Source organism: Pseudorca crassidens, chromosome 4 (assembly GCF_039906515.1).
Source record: "Pseudorca crassidens isolate mPseCra1 chromosome 4, mPseCra1.hap1, whole genome shotgun sequence".
NCBI lineage: Eukaryota > Metazoa > Chordata > Mammalia > Artiodactyla > Delphinidae > Pseudorca > Pseudorca crassidens.
Genome location: NC_090299.1, coordinates 151,614,467 through 151,637,889, shown reverse-complemented (window position 1 = coordinate 151,637,889; position 23,423 = coordinate 151,614,467). Strand labels below are relative to the sequence as shown.

The 23,423-nt window shown below is 39.8% G+C and overlaps 1 protein-coding gene across 6 annotated transcripts in view; it reads left to right on the top strand.

The window, feature by feature from the left end:
* The first annotated feature begins 113 nt into the window (after window positions 1-113).
* Window positions 114-23,423, top strand: part of RAPGEF2 (Rap guanine nucleotide exchange factor 2) — a 244,694-nt gene continuing 221,384 nt past the window's right edge. For 5 of the 6 annotated variants that reach the window (XM_067737037.1, XM_067737036.1, XM_067737035.1 and 2 more), the window contains exon 1: window positions 114-258. In XM_067737037.1, coding sequence (XP_067593138.1) covers window positions 190-258 — 69 coding nt within the window. In that variant the 5' untranslated portion in view covers window positions 114-189. Of the gene's footprint in view, window positions 259-656; window positions 714-23,423 lie in introns of those variants that run through there. The other variant, XM_067737038.1, reaches the window with a different exon arrangement.

Sequence of the window (23,423 nt, the reverse complement as noted above, 5' to 3'; positions counted from 1 at the left end):
GCTCCCGGCAGCCGGGCGCCGCGGGGACCCTCGGGCCTCGCGCGCCCCCCGCCCCGCCGCCGCCGCGGTTTGGCTGGTTGGCCCGAGGCGGGCGGAGCGCGCAGGGCGGAGGCGGCGGCGGCGGCGGCGCTGGGCCGGGAGGCGGCGGCCGAGGGCGCGGAGCGGCCCCGGCCCGGGCTGCGGGGGGAGATGGCGTCCTACGTGGATAACAGCTTCCGCCAGGCGGTGATGAAGAACCCGGCCGAGAGGACCCCCCAGGTGAGCCCCGCGTCGGCTGCGCGCTCCCTGCCCACGTCGTTCGCCCCGCGCGCCCGCGCCTCGCGTCAGGTCCCCAGCTTCCAGGGGCTTCGCGTCTCCGCGTCTCCCCTGGCCGTCCTGGCGTTATTTCCCCCTCCTGGATCTTCTCCTCCTTTTCGCTGCTCTCCCCGTACCGATCTGCTCCTGCGATTGCCCCGCGGGGCAGGGAGGTCTCTCCCGAGCGTCCCCTCTGCCCAGCCTAGCGCGGGGCCCGGGAGCCTTTCGGGGCGGGGGGCAGTCACCTCCCCTCGGCCGGCCCCTCCTGCCCCCCACCCCCACCCCGGCCGCAGGCGCCCTGCCTCCCCCGGCTTGTGGCCCCTGGTACCTTCAGAGTTCTTCGGCGTTTGCAGAGGTGTAGGAGGAAACTTGCAGGGCTCTGCGGAACGCGAACCCGTGCTGGTCTTCTAAAGTAAAAGGTTGACATGTTTGTGTGTTTACTATTTTTCTTTTCCTTTTTTTTTATTTGGAAAAGTGATGCCGCTTTGCAAGGAAGGGGTTGGTGGGGGGGAAGTTGAATAGCTAGGTTAGTGCTTTTAGTTTCAACTGCAGACAGAACTGCAGAGCAGGCATATTCAGATACAGCCCCGGGAAGGGTACCCTGCGGATTCTTTTGGTGTTGCACAACCTTGTCAAAATTAGATAAGTTTGTTAACCTTCATACGTTCGTTTACCTTCAGGCTTATTTTTCTCTGGCTTTAAGTAGAGGAATTGCTGATGGTGGTGGATCTGGTCGTCTCAAGTTGGACTAGAGAGGGGGAAATTTTATAAAAATGTGGTGGTTTGATTTTTTTTGCTTTTAGCTGCTGACTGGATAATGACGCATGCTCCTAAGCGTCGGGATGGTGACTACAGGGGATCCTGCTGCCAACCGTCTTAAGACAAATAAGCCCTCCTGATCCTTGGGACCATCAGACATTTAGGATCTAATGCTTGAAAGAGTTGCTTCGCTTGTTAGGTATTGGATGCCATCTGTTCAGAGCCAAAGGCTCTCCTCCTCTGCTGTTGATTGTCATTATTTAATGCGGGGCAAAGAGAATAAAATAGACGCTTCCACTGGCTGCCTTTGGACAAGGCCCAGGAATGGCACCTGGTGCGGTTTTTGGTTTTTCATTTATTTTCTGATGGAGCCGGCACATCTGGGGATCGTAGGTAGATTGCACTCGTTTACCAGACTGTGGAATATGGGTGGTAATCTTGCAAGGCAAATTCATTTCACAGTGTCTCCAGAAAGTTCCTAATCCAAAGGATTACTTTATTGAAAACGAGGAAGGTCCTGCTTTTTGCTCTTGTTGCACTGCTTCTCATGTGCCTTCTGCATCTCCTGTCGGTTTTAAGTTGTCAGTCAGTCTTCTGCAGCTGAAAACGCACGTTCTCAGTCACAGTGTGATGGAGGAGCCCATTTCAGTGAAATGTTTCGATCCCTTTCAGTGTTTGAAGTGCCAAGTGAAATCACACATGCCGAGAATATTAGAACCTAGCAAGGCAGGTCGGAAAATGATGTCAGGCCTTGAGTGGAAGTTAGAGAGCCGGGAAGTGGAATCTCCGGTTGGTTGATTAGAATAGCAATGACTCCAAACCTATCAGGTGGGTGGAGGGGTGTGTGTCCCCCAACAAAACTGGAAGAGACAGAACCTCCACTGTGACCGCGTGCTGACTGTGCCAGAGAAATGTGCTGTTAAATTTCCCTGTTGACGCGCCGGTTGTGGAGAGCAGAGTGAAAACCGACCAGCACAGAGCTTGGCCCGAGTCAGAAGTGGGCCAGTTGCTACTGACACCGCAACGTGAAAGCTTCGCTGACCGTCTGAAAGCAGCACATTTCCCCCACCAAACCTTCACAGAGCAAGTCACCTTAGAGAAGCCTACCAAACATTTGGAACATTCATAAGTACCCACCCTATTAACACTGATGCTCCCTTGGTTATTACTAATGCGGACCTACGTGTTTATTTATTATTTTAAAGAGAAAGTAGATGGAAATGTGAATGTTTTCCACCTTCACCTGGCTTGTCAAAAATAATTACTTTTCTGAAAGTTTGAAATTTACTCAAAAGTTAAAAAAAAAATGTTTTGGTAGCAGGTGCCTTTTCTGTTGAGTGCTTTGTGAATGCAAGGGCCGGAAGTTTTTCTGCCCTGTCTTTTCTCTTGAGTGCTCGAGGGTTAGAAGTTTGTAATATAAAAGCCAAGTTATGAAATAAACTTGATACAGACAGACCGATACGAATTAGGGAAGTTTTGCCGTCATGCTTCCTTCTGTTTCTCAGGATAGATATGGTGAAGGAGTTTGTACGATTCTTACGGCAGGCAAGAGAAAGGTGCCTTAAAAGAGGAAAATGTATAAATATTCTTTGTTAAATTCATTTTCTTCCTTTTTTATTTTTTCTTTTTTTTAACCCTACCAACCCAGTTTGTCTCCCAAACCCTGTGAAGATGTGGTTTTGTACAAGGTCACTCAGTTGCCTAGAAGTAATCGTGCTGTCACTCGTGTAACCTAAGAGGTTAGCTCCAAGAGAATCTGGGGGGTGGGGAGAGCCTCAGTGCAAACACAGGAACTTTGAAGAGTGTTATGAAATTAGGAAGCTTTTCATGCCCACCTGGAAAATGGAAACCCATTTTCCCGTTTATTTAGGCACGTCACTAGAGGGGGAATGGCAAGGAGAAACAAAATTGTCACTTGAATTTTTAGCTAAATCTCACATATTCATATTTCAGGGGCTGTCACTATTTCACCTGATATTCTGAGAGGACAAGAAAAGCCATCTTTAATCCAATGTGTGTCCCATATTGTGTGTCTGGAAAGTGGCTAAGTTCTAGTCAGTGGGGCACTGTATTCTCAATAACAAACCTCCTTGAAAATAAGGAGCACTAAATGTTCTATTAATACTTTTCAGTGCACCTCTGTTGAAAAACAGGACTCTTAAGTAACTGCTTTATTAAACTGTTGGGGTTTGTGTCTTTAATCACTTAAATGGGAAGCTTGGTCACCTAAGCAATTAAGTGAAGTGAAAGATGTAAATAAATTACAAACAGCTTTCCCCCCAAGTCTTTAAACAATAAAATGATTTTTCTAAACCATATTGTTAACTTATTGGATTCAGACCCTTTCAGATTGCTTAGGTCGAGTGTATAAATGCCTGTTTTTAGTTTTTCAGGTGAAACATCTATTGCAGAATATTCTTCTACTGCAAAGATTTACTATGATGTGTTTTTAGCTAGTTGTAAAAGTTACTTTTTAAAATGGCTTGTGTAAAATCTGCTGCCTCATCCCTTCCTAGTAATATTACTTTGTTCTTCACTACTGAAATTTTTTTTTGGCTATTACACCTTGTGATTTAGTTGCTAAATCATGAATTTGTCATTGGAGAGCTCTTAACAGTGCAAGACGTAGTTCTTTGCAAAAGTCACTCAGTAGCATGTGTCTTGAGTCATAATGAGAGGGCTGAAAAAGTGCCTTTAGCCCAGAGAACTTTAAGTTATGAGAATCTGCACAAAAGAGTATCTCTGATGAATATTTAACTTTCAAATCCAGTGGAAGAATTGTGTCTATGACATAAATTTTCCATCTCTTTTTTATCATAGTTTATGAGCAGTCTTGTATTTTCATCTGACAACTTACAGTTTGATTATATTTTGGCTCATTTGGGGGCTCTAATAATAAATAATTTGTTCCTTAAGTAGTTTTTGTTCGTAAAACACAACTGAATGGTCTGGGTGCACTTTTGAAAAGCATGGCTCGCATAGTAATGACTGGCCACACGCATTTAGCTTTCGTAACAATGATATTTGAGTTTGGAGGTTAAAAAAATACACATTTATGACTGAAAAACCAATTTCAAACTGTATTAGCATGTGGCTCTGAACAAGCGAGGACTTGAATTTATGGTAAAAATTATTAACATTCTTTTGCAATATCGGTGGAAACTTAGTCACCTTCAAATAACCTTTTAAACATTTAGTAATTAACGGTTCCATAATTAGCTTTGCGTATCTTGGCTGAGGGTCAAAATGAATCTCTCCAACTGCAGTGCTTCGTGAGGTTGGTGTTTAACACAGTCCTTCCCAGACCCCACCCCGGGCTTTCACAGACACTCAAAAAAACCCAAAAAAACAAAAATTAAAAAAAAATTAAGAGGACTTCCTGGTTGCCAACTTGTGGCGGTTTTCTTCCTCTCGAAAAAGGACGTAAAATAAAAACAAAACCAGCTATAACCTCCTAGCACTGTCATTTTAGCTTATTTATGAAGACTCGCCATGCTTCTTTTTTCTTTTAATTGAAGTACAGTTGATTTACAATGTTGTGTTAACTTCTGCTGTACAGCAAAGTGATTCAGTTAAACATATATATAAATTCTTTTTTAAAAATTCTTTTCCATTATGATTTATCATAGGATGTTGAATAGAGTTCCCTGTGCTATAGAGGAGGACCTTGTTTGTCCGTTCTCTGTGGTTTGCATCTGCTAACCCCAAATGCCCAATCCATCCCTCCCCTACCCCCTCCACCTTGAAACAAGTCTGTTCTTTTTTTAAAAAATTTACTGTTGCCCTGAAAAAACTTTATCCAGGTGGATTTTGGGGGGAGTTAAATGAACACAATAAGGTCTGCCTTGGGTGATGTTTGAAATTCAAGTCTTATAAAGTCATATTATGTAAAGTAATAGTGGCATATGCTTCCAACCTAAATGAGCTATTTGAAATAAAGTTACAGTAACCTTTTCAAAACACAGAAAGACTATGCCTTCTTGACTCATTTGAAAACTTTTTTTTTTAGCTTTGTTACATATTTTGTAAGTTTTATATGTAGTGAAAAGGAATTGTAATTGCCTCAAAGAACTTTGATCTAGACTAGTGTAGAGTTATGGAAATGTGGCCGCTGGTGATAGTTCTGTATTATATGGGCTGTTCCTTCTCACCCCATTTTTGGTTAACAGTTTCCTCATCTGTAAAATGTGGGTAATAGCTTCTTGAAGTTGTTTTGTGGATGAAATGGAAGAACGTACATTTACTGTTGAGTGCAGTGCCTAATAATAGTTCTTGTTATCACATTTTAATGAAATACGTATTACTTACCAGGCCTTGGGGGTTCATTGAGACGTTTGTCCCTCAAGCAGCTCACCAATCTATCATGTCATAAGTAAGAAGTGATTCATTAGTGCTGCGACAGCTGTCCTAGGCCAGCACTGCTGAGGTTGGGGACTTCCTAGATGGGTGTGTATTGAGTCTGGGGACTTCCTAGGTGGGTGTGTATTAAGTCTTAGGGGAGTAGAAATTCACCCACCAGTGGACCAGGAGGCTATGAAGGATTTTCCAGGCGAACCCAAGGTCATAGAAGCTGCACAGGTGGTTGTAAGGAAATAAGTGTGGACCTTTGTTCAGTGCGCCTGGAGCCAAGGGGTTGAGTGGGGGATGGAAAGTGACGCTACGTGTCCCGTGGAAGCTTGCGATTTGTGGAGAGTGGGAGGAGACTGGAGTTCTGTTAAAGCAGAGGTCTGACCTCCAGGGTGGAGATGGTCAAGAGCCCGAGCTACACAGCGGAGATATCCACTCTGCTGGACAGGCCGGCTGCACGTGTGCACGTTCATGTCAGCTGCTCATCGTGTCATGCCGTGCACACGTTTACGCCAGTGCAGCCTAGTCACGGCAGTTGGCGGAGATGGCCATTTCTTAGTTCATAGGAGAAAAGTCCAAGTTGTTGAACATAATTTTCTGTATAAATTTATTTATTTATTTATATTTGGCTGTGTTGGGTCTTTGTTGCTGCGCATGCGCTTTCTGTAGTTGCGGCGAGCAGGGGCTGCTCTTCCTTGCCTTGCGCGGGCTTCTCTTGTTGCGCAGCACGGGCTTCAGTAGTTGTGGCTCACGGGCTCTAGAGCGCAGGCTCAGTAGTTGTGGCACATGGGCTTAGTTGCTCCGCGGCCTGTGGGATCTTCCCAGACCGGGGCTCGGTCCCATGTCCCCTGCATTGGCAGGCAGATTCTTAACCACGGTGCCACCAGGGAAGTCCCCATAATTTACTTGATTTTCAAGATTTTTTCAACTTACACTATTTTTCCTTAAACTTTGATGTCTTTTCCATGTCCATTCTGGAATCTAATATGAAATAGCTAATTTCTCATATCATTATGCTAAGTGTATTAGTATTTCTTAATCTGTGATGATAATGGGATTTCCAGCATTCCATCCTTTGCAGGAGTCCAGGAACATCTGAATTGAAGCTCACAGTTGACTTGTGGTGGCACGAGGTAACGATTGTAGCGAGTCTGTGAGGGCAGTTCCTTATTCCCCTACATCGTTTTTTGTTTACATAAATTAAATGTTGAAATGAGGAAGGAGAAGCAATTTGTGGTACATGTAATTGGTCTTTTGTAGCTTTGTCAGAGCTGGAATATATACAGTCAGTAAAAATATGTTCAGTGGTTATAATGTCAGCCTTCGTGGGGGGAAAGTAAGCTGATTGGCTCATTATTATTATTTTCTTGTTTGCTTTACCTGCAAAGTTTATTGCATAGAGCACACATTTATATGAAAGCGTAACAGTGTTTCAACATGTGAAATTTGTACAGAAAAATATCAGAACCACATCTGTTAGGATGACTGTCTCTGCCTTTTATGTAAAAGAGCTAGTGTATAAAAAGTTTTTCAATCTAGGGAACCAAGCTGTACTCTACAACAGAGGTACAGCACTCTAAATAGCAAAGAACTGGGGAATCAGAAAGCATAGCTACCTCCTTTTACTAATCAAAGACTGGTGGCTACAAAGGAACACAGGCTTGCTTCAAACTATTTGTGATTCACCAGAAATCTCATTAGCATTAGGACAACTAATTTGAATTCAAGTTTTAGTCAATGGTTTAAGCAGGATTCGGTGGATTTCAGGAAACATATATCCTGTGTACACGTGTGTGCATGTACACATGTGTGGCACGTTATTTTGACTGTTAGAATGTTTATCTTTTCAGGAAAAGAACGCCTCTGGTCTCACTTGCTAACTAACTAGGACTTACTGCACTGTTATGAAGTATGTTTCCTGCTGTATTCAGGTGTTTTCTTCTTCAGTCAGTTGGGGTGGTCGGTGGTGGCCGGGTTAGTTTTTGTAGAGCCGGAGGTTTAGTGCATTTTAGATTCTCTTGGTATCGCCATTTATTTTTGTGCCTTCACCCCCATTAGGCAGTAAAAAGTGTTTTGGAGGGGTTGGTGTGACTTGAAAAAGGACCTTGTTTTGTTGTTGGAACTAAAACCCTCTTCCCGCAGTTCTCATTGCTCGCCTCCTACACATTGAAAGTGATCTAGAACTTCTCAAGTATTGAATATGAGCTAAATGCATTGAAATCCGATTTTACATGTTGACCCTGTTAACTGCTGGTAGTTCAGTTGACAAACCAACAGTTACTGGCCCTTGGCAACTTTGTGTTCTTCTCCAGCTGGTGGTATTTGTCCCTCCCAACATAAAAGCTAATCGGAAAAGAAGAGACCCTGAAGGAGAATTAGCTGTTGGCTGGTTATTCTAGGGAGGCCTGGAAGTCACTTTCCTAGAAGCCAGCTAGCAATCGGTGGATCTGAAGGGTTAGGGCACGATGGTGATGATCTTATCTCTTCTGAGTATTCATGCTAGAGTTGAAACGCATTATCTTTTTTAAAAAACTTTTTTTAGTTTGAGATAATTGTCGATTCACACGCAATTGTAAGAAATAATGCAGAGATCCTGTGAACCTTTTACCCAGTTTTTTCCATTACAAATATCTTGCAAAACTGTAGCGTAATATCACAATGAGGATATTGACATTGATAAAGTCTAGATGCAGAAGAATTCCATCACCACAAGAATTCCTCTTGTTGCCTTTTTATAGACACAGTTACTCCCCAACTCTGCCTCTGGGGAGGACTAATCTCTTCTCCATTGCTACAGTTTTGTTATTTCAAAAATGTTACGTAAATGGAATCGTACGCTATTTGATCTTTTGGATTGGCTTTTTTCACTCGGCATAATTATGGCTTCTTACCTTTTGGCTAAAATGAATGTAGCTACTGTTGTCTCTGAGTGGTTTGGGCTGTGTTCTTTTGCCGTACGCGGGCCTCTCACTGTTGTGGCCTCTCCCGTTGCGGAGCACAGGCTCCGGACGCGCAGGCTCAGCGGCCGTGGCTCTTGGGCCCAGCCGCTCCGCAGCATGTGGGATCTTCCCGGACCGGGGCACGAACCCGTGTCCCCTGCATCTCAACCACTGCGCCACCAGGGAAGCCCTGGGTTGTGTTCTTGAAATACCAAAATTATTTGGGATTGGGGATGGCACAAGGTTAGGTGGTTTTAAACAGTGACAATGATGAGAAAATTCCGTAGTAATATGTGTAAAATAAAGACCAAAGATCATTAGGTCTTGGATGAGCAAGAGTTGTGAGGGTGTAACACACTGGGGATATGTCAGTATATACAGTTTTCTTCCATAGATTTTGTTGTTGTTGTTCATGATGTAAGTGGTAAAGGTAGTCTTACCATCGATCATCCCTCATTCAAAGAAACTACCTGATCTTCCCCAACTGAAGTGGCGTTTTACAATTCAGAAGGAAGTCTAGTGAGTGTATTTACAAAGGAGTCCCAGTGGAACAATTTGAACAACAAAATAAAGACGGATTACAGCCTCTAGGGGAAAAAATATCCATGAGCTCATGCCAATATAAGTAAATTATCCAGTAAATAAATAGGGGAGAAGAGACAGCTCTTCGTTATGGTAGAATTCCAATAAAAAATGTAGAAGATATGATGGAAATGGAAAATCACCAGTAGGCAAACCTCACAGTGTTAATTGTTGCAAACAAGAATCAGTAGGTGCCAGACTTAGTGCGTGAGAGTATGATGAGAAATGTATATGTCAGATATCAGAATATTTGCATAGTCTCAGAGTGTCTCCCCCAGCAGATTAAGTAATTAATTACAAAGGGGGGAATCAGTACTTTTAAAGTGAAGAAAACTAGCAGACACCAACTTAACTAGATGATCAAAGTTATGTCACAAGACATATCAACATCATGATGCACTGAGAAGGGCGCATCTGAGGTGGTATTCTCACTAAAAAACCCTTCAACTGAAGTGTCAGGAAACACTAGACAAACGTAATTTTAGGACACTCTGCAAAATGGCTAGTACTCAGAAGTGCTCACCTTATGAAAGGATGAAGTGCTGAAAGAGCAGATTGGAGGAGACTAAGGAAGCATGATAACCAAATGAGCTGTGAGATTCTGGATTAGGACCTGGACCAGAAAATAAACGGTGGGACAGCTGGTGAATTTGAATAGATAGTTTTACTGCAGGATGATGAATTAATTGTAGGTTGGATGAAGAGTCTGTGGGATCTCTGAACTATTTTTTTTTTAATAACTTCTTTTAGTCTAAAGTTATTTCAAAATTAAAAGTAAAAAAACAAACAAACCCAGCTTTTGGAATTTTATTGTGACTCTGACAAGGGGCCACCAAATTAAGATATTTTTGAAAATAATCTTTTTCCTGATTTAATCTTAATGAAGAGCTCAGTACCTTTCAGCTAAATATTTTGCGTATGTTGGACCATTAGTGACATGGCTGAAGCAATATATTAGAGGAAACTTACATACACACACAAGCTTATAAATAAATGGACAAGAAGAGCTAAAATAATAACATTTAACTCACCTTTTTTCCTACCTGAATCTTGTAGATATTCACATAAAAATGCAGTGTATTTTACCAGATGTGACGGTTTCATGATCCTGAATGTAAGTGAATGGGAATATTTGGTATAAGAAAAAAATGTGTAGGAGATACAATGAAGCACAGTAGGAAAGAAATTGTGATAGTAGTTTAAGGAAGTCAGTCTAGGTCAAATCAAGTTTGTAGAGTCTCCCTCCTTTTCCTTTTCTGTGAACTTAACAAATCTTTCAGTTGTTACTTTTGGTAGGAGTGAGGGGGTGGAAGGGAGGGAAGGGGATGGCAGGGTGTGTTGAAGGAGGCTGGTCGGAGGCACTATTACAGCTGCAGATGGGGAGACCTAAGCTGTGTGTGCAGCATTTCATTAAAAGCAGTTCAAGGTAGAAATATCTCTACAAACTTTTTTTCCATGTATATATATAAATGCCTTTGCATTTCAATTATAAAGCCAGGTGCCCGCCCGACTCCTCCCATAGCCACCTACCGTTCTTTTTTTGTGTGTGGTAAATTCTGAAGAATGCATGTTGTTTCTGTATAGTGTGTACTTTTTTCCCCTGTAACTGAAATTGGTACCGGAAGATTGGATTAAAAACTATGGGCCCTAACATTTGAGATAACAACAAATAAAATGTAAGCTGGGAGGTATTTACTATTTTCAATTATAAAGATAAAAACCATTTGTTTTCTATATTTTAATGTATTTTTTTTCTGTTTGATGTTTTCAGTAATAAATTGCATTTGCGGCACAAGTGGAAAAGAAAAGAGCTGGCCAGGCTTTGAAGTAACTAAAATCTTATAAAATAGAAAACGTGAAAACGTGTAGGTGTCTATTAACACTTTAACATCTGTCCAGTTGTTCTGTATATAAGTAACTATTTGAAGTCTTCAAGGCAATACCTTTCTGATTTCTTCCGTAAGCTACATTATGTAGCCTTGCAAACTCCATTTTCTTTTAAGCACACTCAAATATTTTAGAAAATTCTTGGTCAAATTGTTGGAAATATTTGGCTAAGTAACATTATTTAGTTATGGTATTAAGAAACTGCTTGATCACATTTATACAATTGCAAACAACTAGAGATGGATTTTGAAAACTCATGAGTTAAAGAAATTGAAACACAGTAGCATGAAATGCCAAGAATTGAGGTGAAGAAGAATTTGACTGCATTTCAGTTTTTTCTAGTCTTCATTCGTGTCGGCTCCCCTTACGTTTGTAAGAGCTGGAATAAACCAAGGGGCAAGCTAGCTTTAGGGGCAGATGTTATCACGCGTTGCCCTGCGCCTTCAATTTGGGAAAACACAAGACTTCTTTAGAGGCAGGCAGTGTATGCAGAGACCCACAAGTTCTTTTTTTTTTTTTTTAATTTATTTTGGTTGCGTTGGGTCTTCCTTGCTGCACACAGGCTTTCTCTAGTTGCGGCGAGCGGGGGCTACTCTTCGTCGTGGTGCGCGGGCTTCTCACTACTGTGGCTTCTCTTGTTGCGGAGCACGGGCTCTAGGCACACAGGCTTCAGTAGTTGTGGCTCGTGGGCTCAGTAGTTGTGGTTTGCGGTCTCTAGAGCGCAGGCTCAGTAGTTGTGGCGCATGGGCTTAGCTGCTCCGCGGCACGTGGGATCTTCCCGGACCAGGGCTCGAACCCGTGTCCCCTGCATTGGCAGGCGGATTCTTAACCACTGCACTACCAGGGAAGTCCCGACCCACAAGTTCTTTATCCCCAAATATGAATCTCCAAACCTAACGTCATCTAAGTTGGAATGGGTGAGAATTCCTATCTTGATTCCGTTTTCTCTGGTGTGGTTTAAATCTCCATCAGTTAGAGGAAACTCTGTGTCTGTGGTGGGGAGAGGCAGCATGGTAAAATCATTTCACTTTAAAAGTCCTCGTTCCCACTTGATTTATTGTGGGATGGCTGTTTTTTCTCTGTAGTTATACATTTGTATCTTTAAGTCTGAGTTTACTTAGTGCATTTCCTTTATCTAACCTGGTGGTTACGACCCTGGACTTTGGTGTCCAGACCACAGACTGCTTTGTGCTCCTGGGCAGGTTACTTAACTTCAGTGGGTCTCAGGCTTTTGGATTTCAGGGACTTTTAAAAATCATAAAACTCTGGGGTCCTGATACTGATTTGTCACCTATTTTGCCAAGTCAGCATGTTAAAATGAATGTAATGTAAATGTAAAAGGAATGTAAACTCTCTACTATTCTCATTTCATAAAAGAAAGGACATTTTAATATCATAAAATTAGGTCACAATCTCAGAATAAATAAATTTAGCTCTGTTTTGTTCTGTTTTTGTCAAGGATTCTTAAAATTTTACCGTGGATGACTGTGGTAACGTTACCAACCTCAAATGGTTGTAAAGGTTAAATATGTTCTTGTACATTTAAGTTCTGTAACAGTCTCTGGCTGGAGTGTTTAATATTTGTTATTAAATTATTATTTTTCAGCAGTTGGTATTCATTTATCCCTTAGGTAATATTTCATCATTCGTATATCTTATGATGAATTCACCAAAGTGGTTTACATATAAGTATTTGATAGACTTGATTGTGCGGGGGTTGCATTAGTCTGAAGGTTGTCAAAAACTGCACACATGGAGGCTTAACGGTGGGCTTATTTTTCTCACATAATAAGAAATCTGAAGTTAGGCAGTGCAGGCTTGATACAGAGGTTCAAGGATGTCGTTAAGGAAACTAGCTCATTCTACTTGGCAAGTGATTTTGGTTTTCAAAGTCCCAAGATGATGGCTGCACCCCAAGCAGGAGAGAAGGGAGGAGGCAGAGAGTGCTTTTCTCGGTAAGAGTTGGTTCTGTTGGAGGAAAGCCCTCTCCAGGTACTTGTCCTTGGCCAGAGCTTGGTCACCTGGCTACTCCTAGTTGCAAAAGAGGCTGGAAATGTGAGGATTTTGCTTTTAAGCCTCGATATTGCAGAAAGGCAGGAAAGAAGATGAGGATGAATAAGTGCTGTGAGCCCATAGTATTTGTCCAACTTACTTTGCATAGGGAACAGATGATTGTAATAAGTGTATGTGGCGATTCTCAGGAGACCTCTTTGGAAGTCTTACTTTCAGAGGTCTTGCAGTAATGTATAGAGCTACATTACTGTAGCTACAGTTTTGGAGTCATATAGATATATTCAACTTCTTAGTTCACTTATTAGATGTATGACTATTAATTTTCTGAAGCACAGTCTCCTTTGAAAATAGAGGTAAAAATAGCATTGCATGAACATTATATATAAATATAACAGTGTAACTTTTAAATATAAATATTTCTAAATGGTAACTATTGATTTAAAGTAAAACATAGGTTTATATTTTATAAATTCTTTTTGCTTCAGTTTTATTCTATTTTAAAATTTTATTTCATTTCTTATGTGCTCCAGTTTTGTGTTCTGATATTACTGTGTGTAGTAATACTTTGTCATTTTTCTGGGACGTTTAAGTTTTCAATTTAACTGTCATTCCTCCCACAGGCTGAACCATCATCATTTTATAAGTAAATATACTTTTGTATGTAAAGTATTTGTGAACGATAGCTGTTTAGAGTTTTCTGTAATTAGTTGCATTCATACTTGTATCATAAACTTATGTCTTTGAGAAAAGTGGTTTCATATTGAATGTTATACAAGGCTAGCTTTGATATTAAAACTTTAAGTATGCCCTGTGTCCTGCCTTAGAGCATTCGTTATGTTTAATTATGGGCTTTTTATGATAGCAGTCAAGATTTACGTAGATAAACTGCTCTTATGTGTAGTGGGGTCAGTTAAACAATTTACTGTCAGAAACTGATGGCTAGAAATGTTATTGGAAAGAGTCAGGGTATTTGTCATTTTAAAACATTCTGTGTTTTTTTGTAGGATGTATTTTGGGGGGGATGCTGGGGGCTAAAATATGCCTGAATTTGGAGTCTTAAGTTAGGACCTCGATTTCATTTAAAATGGATTAACTTGCGAGGTGTCTGTCTGCCTCACTAGAGAGCTTACTGGGCTGGGACTTGCTATTCATCTTTGACTTGGCGCACAGCATAGCACAGAACTGGAGCTAATAAATGTTGGTTAATGACTAGATCTTTTTTTTTTTTTCCTGAGAATTTGAGATACAGCAGAAAAAGTAATTATATACTTCCACATTAATAGCTAATTGGATAAAAGCTGAAAGGAGCGGTAATTTTTGGTTCAGTTTCTGTCACACTGAAGTCCTCCTTTATAGAAACTTGTAACTTTGTGGAACAAAGTTGTTTTTTCTTGAGTATCAGACAGTTACCTCCCCATAAGTTTAATCACTTTGGTGCTGGTATTTTGAACAGTTACTTATGTGATATTTCACTGTCATTTAACAGAGTATAAATTCTTCCTCTGAGCTCCTGTGACACCTTTGTTCTACTACGCAGTACCTTTAAAAAAAAATTTTTTTTTTAAATTTATCTATCTATTTATGGCTGTGTCAGGTCTTAGTTGTGATGTGCAGGCTCTTCTAGTTGCAGCACACGGGCTTCTCTCTAGTTGTGGCACATGGACTTAGTTACTCCACGGCATGTGGGATCTCAGTTCCCCGACCAGGACTCGAACCCGCGTCCCCTACATTGGAAGGTGGATTATTAAGCGCTGGACCACCAGGGAAGTCCCTGCAGTACCTTTTTTTTTTTTTTTTTTTAACTTTGAGATTTTTGACTATGGTGAGGGACAGCAGTTTAAATTGATGACAGACTTAAATTATAAAATTAAATTGAATTCTAGTATTTAGAACTAATTTTCTGATTAACTGTTACCAAGTAGAGATGTTAGCCTAGACCCATTTCAATAGACATGACTATATAGATTGTAGAATGATTTACATGCAAATATAGTAACTTCTTGAGGGGTGGTTTCTGAAACAGGTTAAATATACTCCACTGAAATCTTACTTATTGGTTATAGATAAAACTTTAGAAAAGAGTAAGCTGTAATAAAATTCATTCTGGGTAAAATTTTTACAGATTTGTAGGAAAAGACATCTTAATTAAATACATGTATAGAGTAGAATCTAACTTCATTGTTTTCTGCTTTTCACCCGTACTTTGTAATTTTTAATTTTGTCATGTAACGTTCTTCTTTATGGAAGGGAATAGTGTGATTTGTGGAGCCTCTGAAAGGCCTGTAATTCATAGACTGCTTCCCTCACCCGTTGATGCCTGAAGGGAGAGACCTTGAGGAAAACAGATTGGTCAGTATTGGTTCTCGGTGCCGAGTGGAACCTTAGAATCAGGTGAGACCGGTGGTTTTGTCGTTGTCTCACAGACCTGGAGACTTTTCAGGGGCCTTTGGGAAGTCCTGGAAATCTAGCCTAGCCTCCACCATTAATTTTTATTAGAAAAAGGAGATTTACTACTAAAAAAAATGTTGAAAATTCCTGATCTAGTTTGAGACTCCTGAGTAGAGGAAATACATACCAAGAGTAGTTGGTGAATTTCCCCATGCAACAGGGACAGAGCCAGCAAACTGCTGAAAATTTAATCCCCGAGATCAGGGGTGAGCAAACTGTAGCCCTTGGGCCAAATCCAGCCCATAGCCAGGTTTTGTATATAAAGTTTTATTGGGACACAGCCAAGCTCATTCTTTACGAGTTGTCTGTGGCTGCTTTCATGCTACAGAGGCTGAGTATGGCCTGCAGAGCCTAAAACATTTGCTGTCTGGGTCTTTACAGCAAGTTTGTCCTTTGCCTTAGACTCTCATTTCTGAGAGCTTCCAACTGATTTCAGGGCTCAAGGATTTAATCCGCCTTTTATAATTGCAAGTCTGTAATCATTTCACTGAGGAGGTATCTTTACACAGAAAGGAATGAAGTGGAGGGGACTCACCTCAGCCTAGTTTCACTGTTATTTAAATGCTGCAAAAACAAAGCTGTTTTGTCCATTTCAATTATTTTTTTTTTCCTTCTAGCTGTAGCCAGAGAAGAACTAGGACTTTTAGTCATTCTAATAAAGTTATCTACTGGTGCTGTTTACAAATACACTCTGAAAGAATTCCACAATAGCGTTAACATAACTATTCATAAAGAGTCTTAAAGGCACTGCGTATAATTCTTTATTATTGTTCATCTGTTAATATTCATCCAATATTGTTTTTCTGAGTCACACAACTTTGCTCCCAGGAAGGACATATTATTGTATAGGTTGTTGTCATCAGTTTTCCAGCCTGACTTTATTGAAACTGTGTCTGTGATCTTTTTCTAGGTTTTCAAGAAATCTGGAGTTAGATGAGAAGTTTTAAGAAAACTCCTCTTCCTGAGTTAGGCTTTTGTTATTAAAATAAAACAAAACTGAATTATTTAAGCCCATCAGATACACCAGGTCCCCAGTCCCTGGCACACGCTGGGTGCTCTGCTTAATTAATCAACTTTGCATTGTGCTCAAAGATACCCTCATTTCCATTGAGTTTGCAATCAAGAATGATATTACTGCTACAAAATAACAATTAGTTAACAGATGATAACCTGTACATCTATGGTAATTAATTATATCAATGTGAGTAAAGAAAAGAGACTATTCCAGTGAGACTTCGGGGGTTAGAAGTGAAATTACTTAGTTGAAAGGATGTGCTTTCATCATGGTTCAAGAGAGAAACACTGACTGCTCCAAAACTGCAACAGTCTTGCCAGTGTTCAGCGAAACTTTGTAGAAAATGCTAATGAAAACCTTATTACAGTGTATCAACATATACAGTATCAGAACTCCTCACTCCCAAATAGAAATGTTCCTAGTGTTTACTCTCCTTCCTTCCTTATCCTTAGAAGATAATCGATTTTCGTACTGTCAGATGTCACCTTAGTTGTCTATGAAAACAGTTAATGTGGTCTTCTGGAAAGGACTGAAAACTAATTTAAAACTTCAGGCATATTGTACAGTATTTTGAATATTTCTATTTGTGATTTTTTTTAAGGAAGAGAGTAGATGTTAAACATATTGAATCAATTTTTAGGAAAACAATACTTACCTTCAAATTGGTTGCAAGAAAATACAAAATAGCATGGGGAAAAGAGAAAAGAAACTAGCATCTCCTAGATATCTTTGAAAGTCTAGTAGAAAGCACACCATACTTCTCATCAAGCTGGGTGAAATTTTTTCGAAGAAAGAAGAAAGAGCTCATCCATAACTTAAAATCTGGCCTTTTGTATATCTTACAGTTTTCTTTATATTTTCAATAGGTTAAATGACTTAAAAAAAATTTATTTATTTGGTTGGTTGGGCCGGGTCTTAGTTGAGGCAGGCAGCCTCCTTAGTTGTGGCTCCTGGGCTCCTTAGTTGTGGCTCACAAGCTCCTTAGTTGCAGCACGTGGGCTCCTTAGTTGTGGTATGCGAACTCTTAGTTGCAGCATGTGTGTGGGATCTAGTTCCCTGACCAGGGATTGAACCTGGGCCCCCTGCATTGAGAGCTTGGAGTCTTATCCACTGCGCCACCAGGGGAGTCCTGGTTAAATGACTTTTATTGTAAAATGTCATTTACTCTCTCTTGTCCAAGGATTAAAAAAAAAAGTGGCTACTCTCTATCAACTCTTTCAGAAGATTATAAGAATTTCTCAGAATTTTCTTAATTTATTAGACAAACACACCCCTCTGCTGACTGTGAAAATGAGCACATTAAAAAATGTTAATAGGAACCCATGCTTAACCTTCCCCTCTGCTTTTGCGCTAGGCCCTAATATACGTTTCCCTTCATTTTTACTTTTCTCAGTTGATTAGAAGATCAAGAGTACAGGAAAAGAAATGCTGCTGTGGACCTATTTATTTAGGGGTGGTATGTCAGAGGAAAATAACCTAAGGCCTCATTTCTCATCATCAAGTAGAACCCATTCATATGGATGGTAATTTCCAAGAGTGATACTTGTAACCACAAAGAACAGTAATCTTGCAATATCTTCTGGGTAAACTGCTCCTGTGTTTTGAACTAATTTTGTAAAAAGCTAAGCATGGAGTTTGGGAAAGAAAACATTCGTTTATTTTTCTTCATAGATCTTCTTTTCATTCTCACTGCCCTCATTCTCAGGCCCTTGTCTGTGTCCCACAAGCAAAGCTTTGGATTCCTTCCTTTTTACCCAGGCTAGTCACACTTTATTCCACACTGTTCTCCTTCCTTTCAGACCTATCCTGGGTATTTTAAAAGGACTAACTTGAATGTTTCCTCCTCCGTAAAGATTTTTTCTGGTCACTTGAGCTAGAGATTGAATTTTTCTTTATGAGATTTTTACTGATTTTAACTTGCACTTCTCTGTAAGGCATTTATCCTCTGGTAATTATTTCATAATTATTAGGAATACACATCTTATCTCCTATTTTATTTATTTTTTTATTGAGGTAAAATTGGATATAACATTGTATAAATTTCAGGTGTACAACATTATAATTTGATATTTGTTTACACACAAAACGATCACCACTATAAGTCTAGTTACCATCCATCACCATATAGTTGACCCCCTTCACCCATTCCCCCTCCACCCGCCAACCTCCCTTCCACTCTGGTAACCACCAGTCTGTTCTCTGTATCTGTGAGTTTGTCTTTGTTTTGTTTTATTTGCTCATTTTTTTAAGATTTTACATATAAGTGAAATCATACAGTGTTTGTCTTTCTTCATCTGACTTATTGCAGTTAGTATGATACCCTCATGGTCCGTCTGTGTTGTCACAAATAGCAAGATTTCATTCTTTGTTATGGCTGAGTAATATTCTATAGTGTATATAGTTTGTATAGTGTACACACACACACACACACACACACACACACACACACACACGACATCTTCTTTATCCATTCATCCATTGGTGGACACTTAGGTTGTTTCCGCATCTTGGCTATTGTAAATAGCGCTGCAGTGAACACAGGGGTGCATGTATCTTTTCAAATTAGTGTTTTTATATTCTTCAGATAAATACCCAGGAGTGGAATAGCTGGATCATATGGTAGTTCCAATCTGAATTTTTCCATGAATCTCCATATTGTTCTCCACAGTGGCTGTACCAATCTACATTCCCATTAACAGTGCATGAGGGTTCCCTTTTCTCCACATCCTTGCTGACACTTATTTGCTGTCTTTTTGATGAAAGCCATTCTGACCCATGTGAGGTGGTATCTCATTGTGGTTTTGATTTGCATTTCCCTGATGATTAGTGTTGTTGATTATCTTTTCACATGCCTGTTGGCCGTCTGTTTGTCTTTTTTGGAGAAAGGTCTGTTCAATCCTCTGCTGATTTTTCAATCAGGTTGTGAGTTTTTGTTGTTGTTGTTTTTGATGTTGAGTTGTATGATTTCTTTGTATATTTTGTCAGATACATGATTTGTAAACATCTTTTAGCATTCAGTAGGTTTCCTTTTCATTTTGTTGATGATTTCCTTCACTGCAGAAGTTTTAGTTTGATGTAGTCCCATTTTTTAATTTTTCCTTTTGTTTCCTTTGCCTTTGGAGTCAGATCCAAAAACATCACTAAGACCAGTGTCAGGGAGGTTGCCGCCTGTGTTTCTTTCTAGGAATTTATGGTTTTTAGGTCTTACATTCAAGTCTTTAGTCTATTTTTAGTTAATTTTTGTGTGTGGTGAAAGATAATGGTCTTGTTTCATTTTTTTGCATGTGGTTGTCCAGCTTTCCCAGCACCATTTATTGAAGAGACTGTCTTTTCTTCATTGTATGTTCTTGGCTCCTTTGGTATAAGTTAATTGTCCATGTATGTGTGGTTTTATTTTTGTCATCTTATTCTGTTCCATTGATCTGTGTGTCTGTTTTTATACCAATGCCATATTGTTTTGATGACTGTAGCATTGTAATATAGTTTGAAATCAGGGAATGTGATACTTCCAGCTTTGTTCTTCTTTCTCAAGATTGCTTTGGCTAGTTGGGCTCTTTTGTGGTTCCATACAAATTTTAGAATTATTTGTACTAGTTCTGTGAAAAATGTCATTGGAATTTTGATAGGGATTTCATTGAATCTGTGGATTGCTTTGGATAATATGGTCATTTTAACAACATTAATTCTTCCAATCCATGAGTGTGGAATATCTTTCCATTTTATTTATAAGTGTCTTCAGTTTCTTTCATCAGTGTTTTTAGTTTTCAGTGTACCTTGTCCCCTATTTTAAACTGCAGAATTCCTTGAAGGTGAAACTATCTTATTGACATTTGTGTTTCCAAGGTGTTTTATAATACCTTAACATTCCGTAAATAGTTAAATATATGAAGTGCGTGTCAGACGTTCTTATTATAATTCAATAAGCAGTACTGATGGGGCACAACACAATTTGGTACAATTTTAAAATTTAGCTCCTAGGAAGTTATTTTTTACTATTTGAGCATAACGTAATTTAGGATTGTGATTATTTTAAGACAGAGCCACAGTTCATTCTTAGAATTGCTTGGTTAGGTAATAGTGATTCAAATTTTACTTAGTCACGATGACTTTGGTCATTCACAGAAGCAAGTCAAAAGTAAAAACCTGAATTCTAGACATGACATTATGAATTCCTAAGCCTTGGACTTCAATTTGTTGCCTTGGATTTTATTGGAGTATGTATGCATTTGCTGTTACTGGATTCTGAACTTTTTGTAACCTGGTAACCTTTCTTAAGTCAGATCTGACAGTTTTTTTTTGTTTGTTTGTTTTGTGTTTTTTTTTGCGGTACGCGGGCCTGTCACTGTTGTGGCCTCTCCCGTCGCGGAGCACAGGCTCCGGACGCGCAGGCTCAGCGGCCATGGCTCACCGGCCCAGCCGCTCCGCGGCATGTGGGATCTTCCCGGACCGGGGCACGAACCCGCGTCCCCTGCATCGGCAGGCGGACTCTCAACCACTGCACCACCAGGGAAGCCCCCCGACAGTATTTTAACTTGTATATTTAATCTCTTGTAAGATCCAAGAGGGGAAAAAACAAATGAGGAAGACTGGCTGGGAGAGAGGGCTGGTGTGATACCCTTTATTCTATGAGCGACCTTGGCAACTTTCATTGGGCCTCATTTTTCTGGTCTGTAAAACAGAGCACGCTATTTTGCCTTACCTCTTTTCCAGGATGTCTGTTAAGGGTTAAATGAGCATAAGATGTGAGGAAAGTGCCTCTCAAATGGAGAAGTCTACAGTAATGTGTAAGACATTACAATCACTGACACAACAAAAGTATTAGTGTCAGTGGAAATTGTGAGTCATCTTTAAAGCTAATAGACTAAGATCCTTTTGCTATTTGGCTAGTAGTATTTATAGAAGTATGCCTCTTTTTGGTGTGAGTGAGGCAGTAAAACCATGTTTTCAAATTATTTCTTTATTTGGTTGTCCAGGTTAATAGTTATCTGGATCATTTTAGAAGCATAGGCTTCATGTTGAGTTTTCTAAAGAGCTTTTCTTTGTTGAACCATTTTCAGACTTCAAAGAACCATTGTGTAACAACTCATCTACACCAATGTATCTCAAGTCGTTCTGATTGTTTTATGTTGAGTAAAAAAGCTGAACTGAAAATTTTTCACTTTCAAAAGTACTCAAAAGTGGCAAAATCTTTCCATATGTGGAACATGTATATATATTCTCTTCTAAGAGTGTTTATCAGAATACATATTTTTGGAATAAAAGCTTTATAATTAAGTGCTATGAATGGATACGATTTTCTTTTCTTTTCTGATTATTGAAGTTTGTCATCATTGTGTATTTACATTTGAATGCTCTGTGAACTTAGACTTATAGCCAGAAACTTGCATAAGAGTGTTAACAAGTATAAGAATATGGACTAGAAATATCATGACTGTTTTTGAAGAATTCGAAGAGGAATTGGAATTACTTTCATAATATAAATGTTCCCCATTGAAAGGTGCAACAGTGAATGGATCTTTACACTTCTGGTTATCCTTAATTAAGAGTTACTTTTGTAATGCAGCCCCTTTGAAAGTCCCATGTTAGTGACTTCAAGTTGTCATCAGTGTAGTAATACATAATACTTTGAGGTGTGTTGTTTGCTCTTCATTTATATTTAGGGAGAATGTAACTCAGAAAGAACAACTGAGGGAAGATATGTAAAAGCAATTGACATTTATTAAGTCTTTATTATGTGCCAGAAAGTCAGCTAGGTTTTTTCTCACTTTTTTAGTTAGTTTTTACATCAACCCAATTAAGCAGGAGATGCTGTCCTCAACTTACCAGTGAAGAAGCAGCTGAGATACAGAGAGGTTAAGTCATTTGCTTAAGGACACATAACTGTCTGATCTCAAAGTCCATACTTTTCCTCTCTACCAGACTCCTGCAGTAAGATTGGGTGTCAGTGTCTGTACTGTCGTCAGTAAGGACTGTTACGAAGTGAAATTGCGATTTGCTTAAGGTCTTTCTCTTTATTCAAAATGCTTGAATTGGTTAGTTGTACTTCAGATTTGAGCTTCAGGTCTAAAATCTAATTTTATTAAAACTTTGGGACTTCCCTGGTGGTCCAGCGGTTAAGACTCCACACGTCCACTGCAGGGGGCACGTGTTCGATCCCTGGTTGGGGAACTGAGAACCCGCAAGCTGTGAAGTGCAGCCAAAAAAAAAAGTAGATAATTTTAATTTTTAAAATAATTGGAATTAGTAGGGTGGGGCTGGCAGGTCTACTTTTAACTCAGATCCAGGTACTTGGCAAATAGATAAGTCTCAGTAAATGTTAGCTATTGTTATGTTAACTCTTTCTTTTAAGTAGCTTGTCTTAATCGCCAGGTTCATCTGAAATAATACAGAATTTCATATGATGGTTTTAATAGCATCTAATATTTATTGACAGTTTTGTCACTGGACACTGTGTTAAGGATGTAAATGTATTATCTTTTTTCTTCGTTTTCAGTACTCCATCCAGTTTATATAACATGTGACATAATAGCATGATAAACATATTATCTTGATATCTTCTTCTGATTAGTTGCTGTGGGTGTTTGGTTCTTAGTTTTTTTGGTCCGTTTTTTCGTTTTGTTTTTAATAATCAACTACATTATTTAGGATTTTTGCCAGTTGATGAGGAATGCTTTGGTGTGGGCTAGCTTGATGCCTTTCAAGTTGTTCTGTACTGGGGTGGGGAAGGGAGGAGAAACCAGTTTTTCTCAGCAGTAGCACAGCCAGGCGTCTACTGGTTTGTCAGAAACACAGACTTGACATACCTCTTATTTCCATCGCTCATGAAGTTTCCACACGGAATTACGTTACTACATAGCCTTTCTGTCTGGGAGCGTAGCTGGGAGCCTTGGTTTTCAGTGCTGGCTGGCAAAGGTAGGGGAAAGGTTTGGGCGCTTGCTACCAGGGACAGGGTTTGAATGGGTTACAGTCCTCAGAACTAGCAAGTTGAAGGTTAAAACATTCCTGGTACGTCTGCTTCTCTAACTTGCCGTGAGGATGTCTTAGCTCATAAGCGAGTTTTGTTGTCTGGCTACACTATTTCAGAAAGGGGCTAATCAAACTGGAATTTGATCAGAATTGAGAAACATTCAGAAATTATC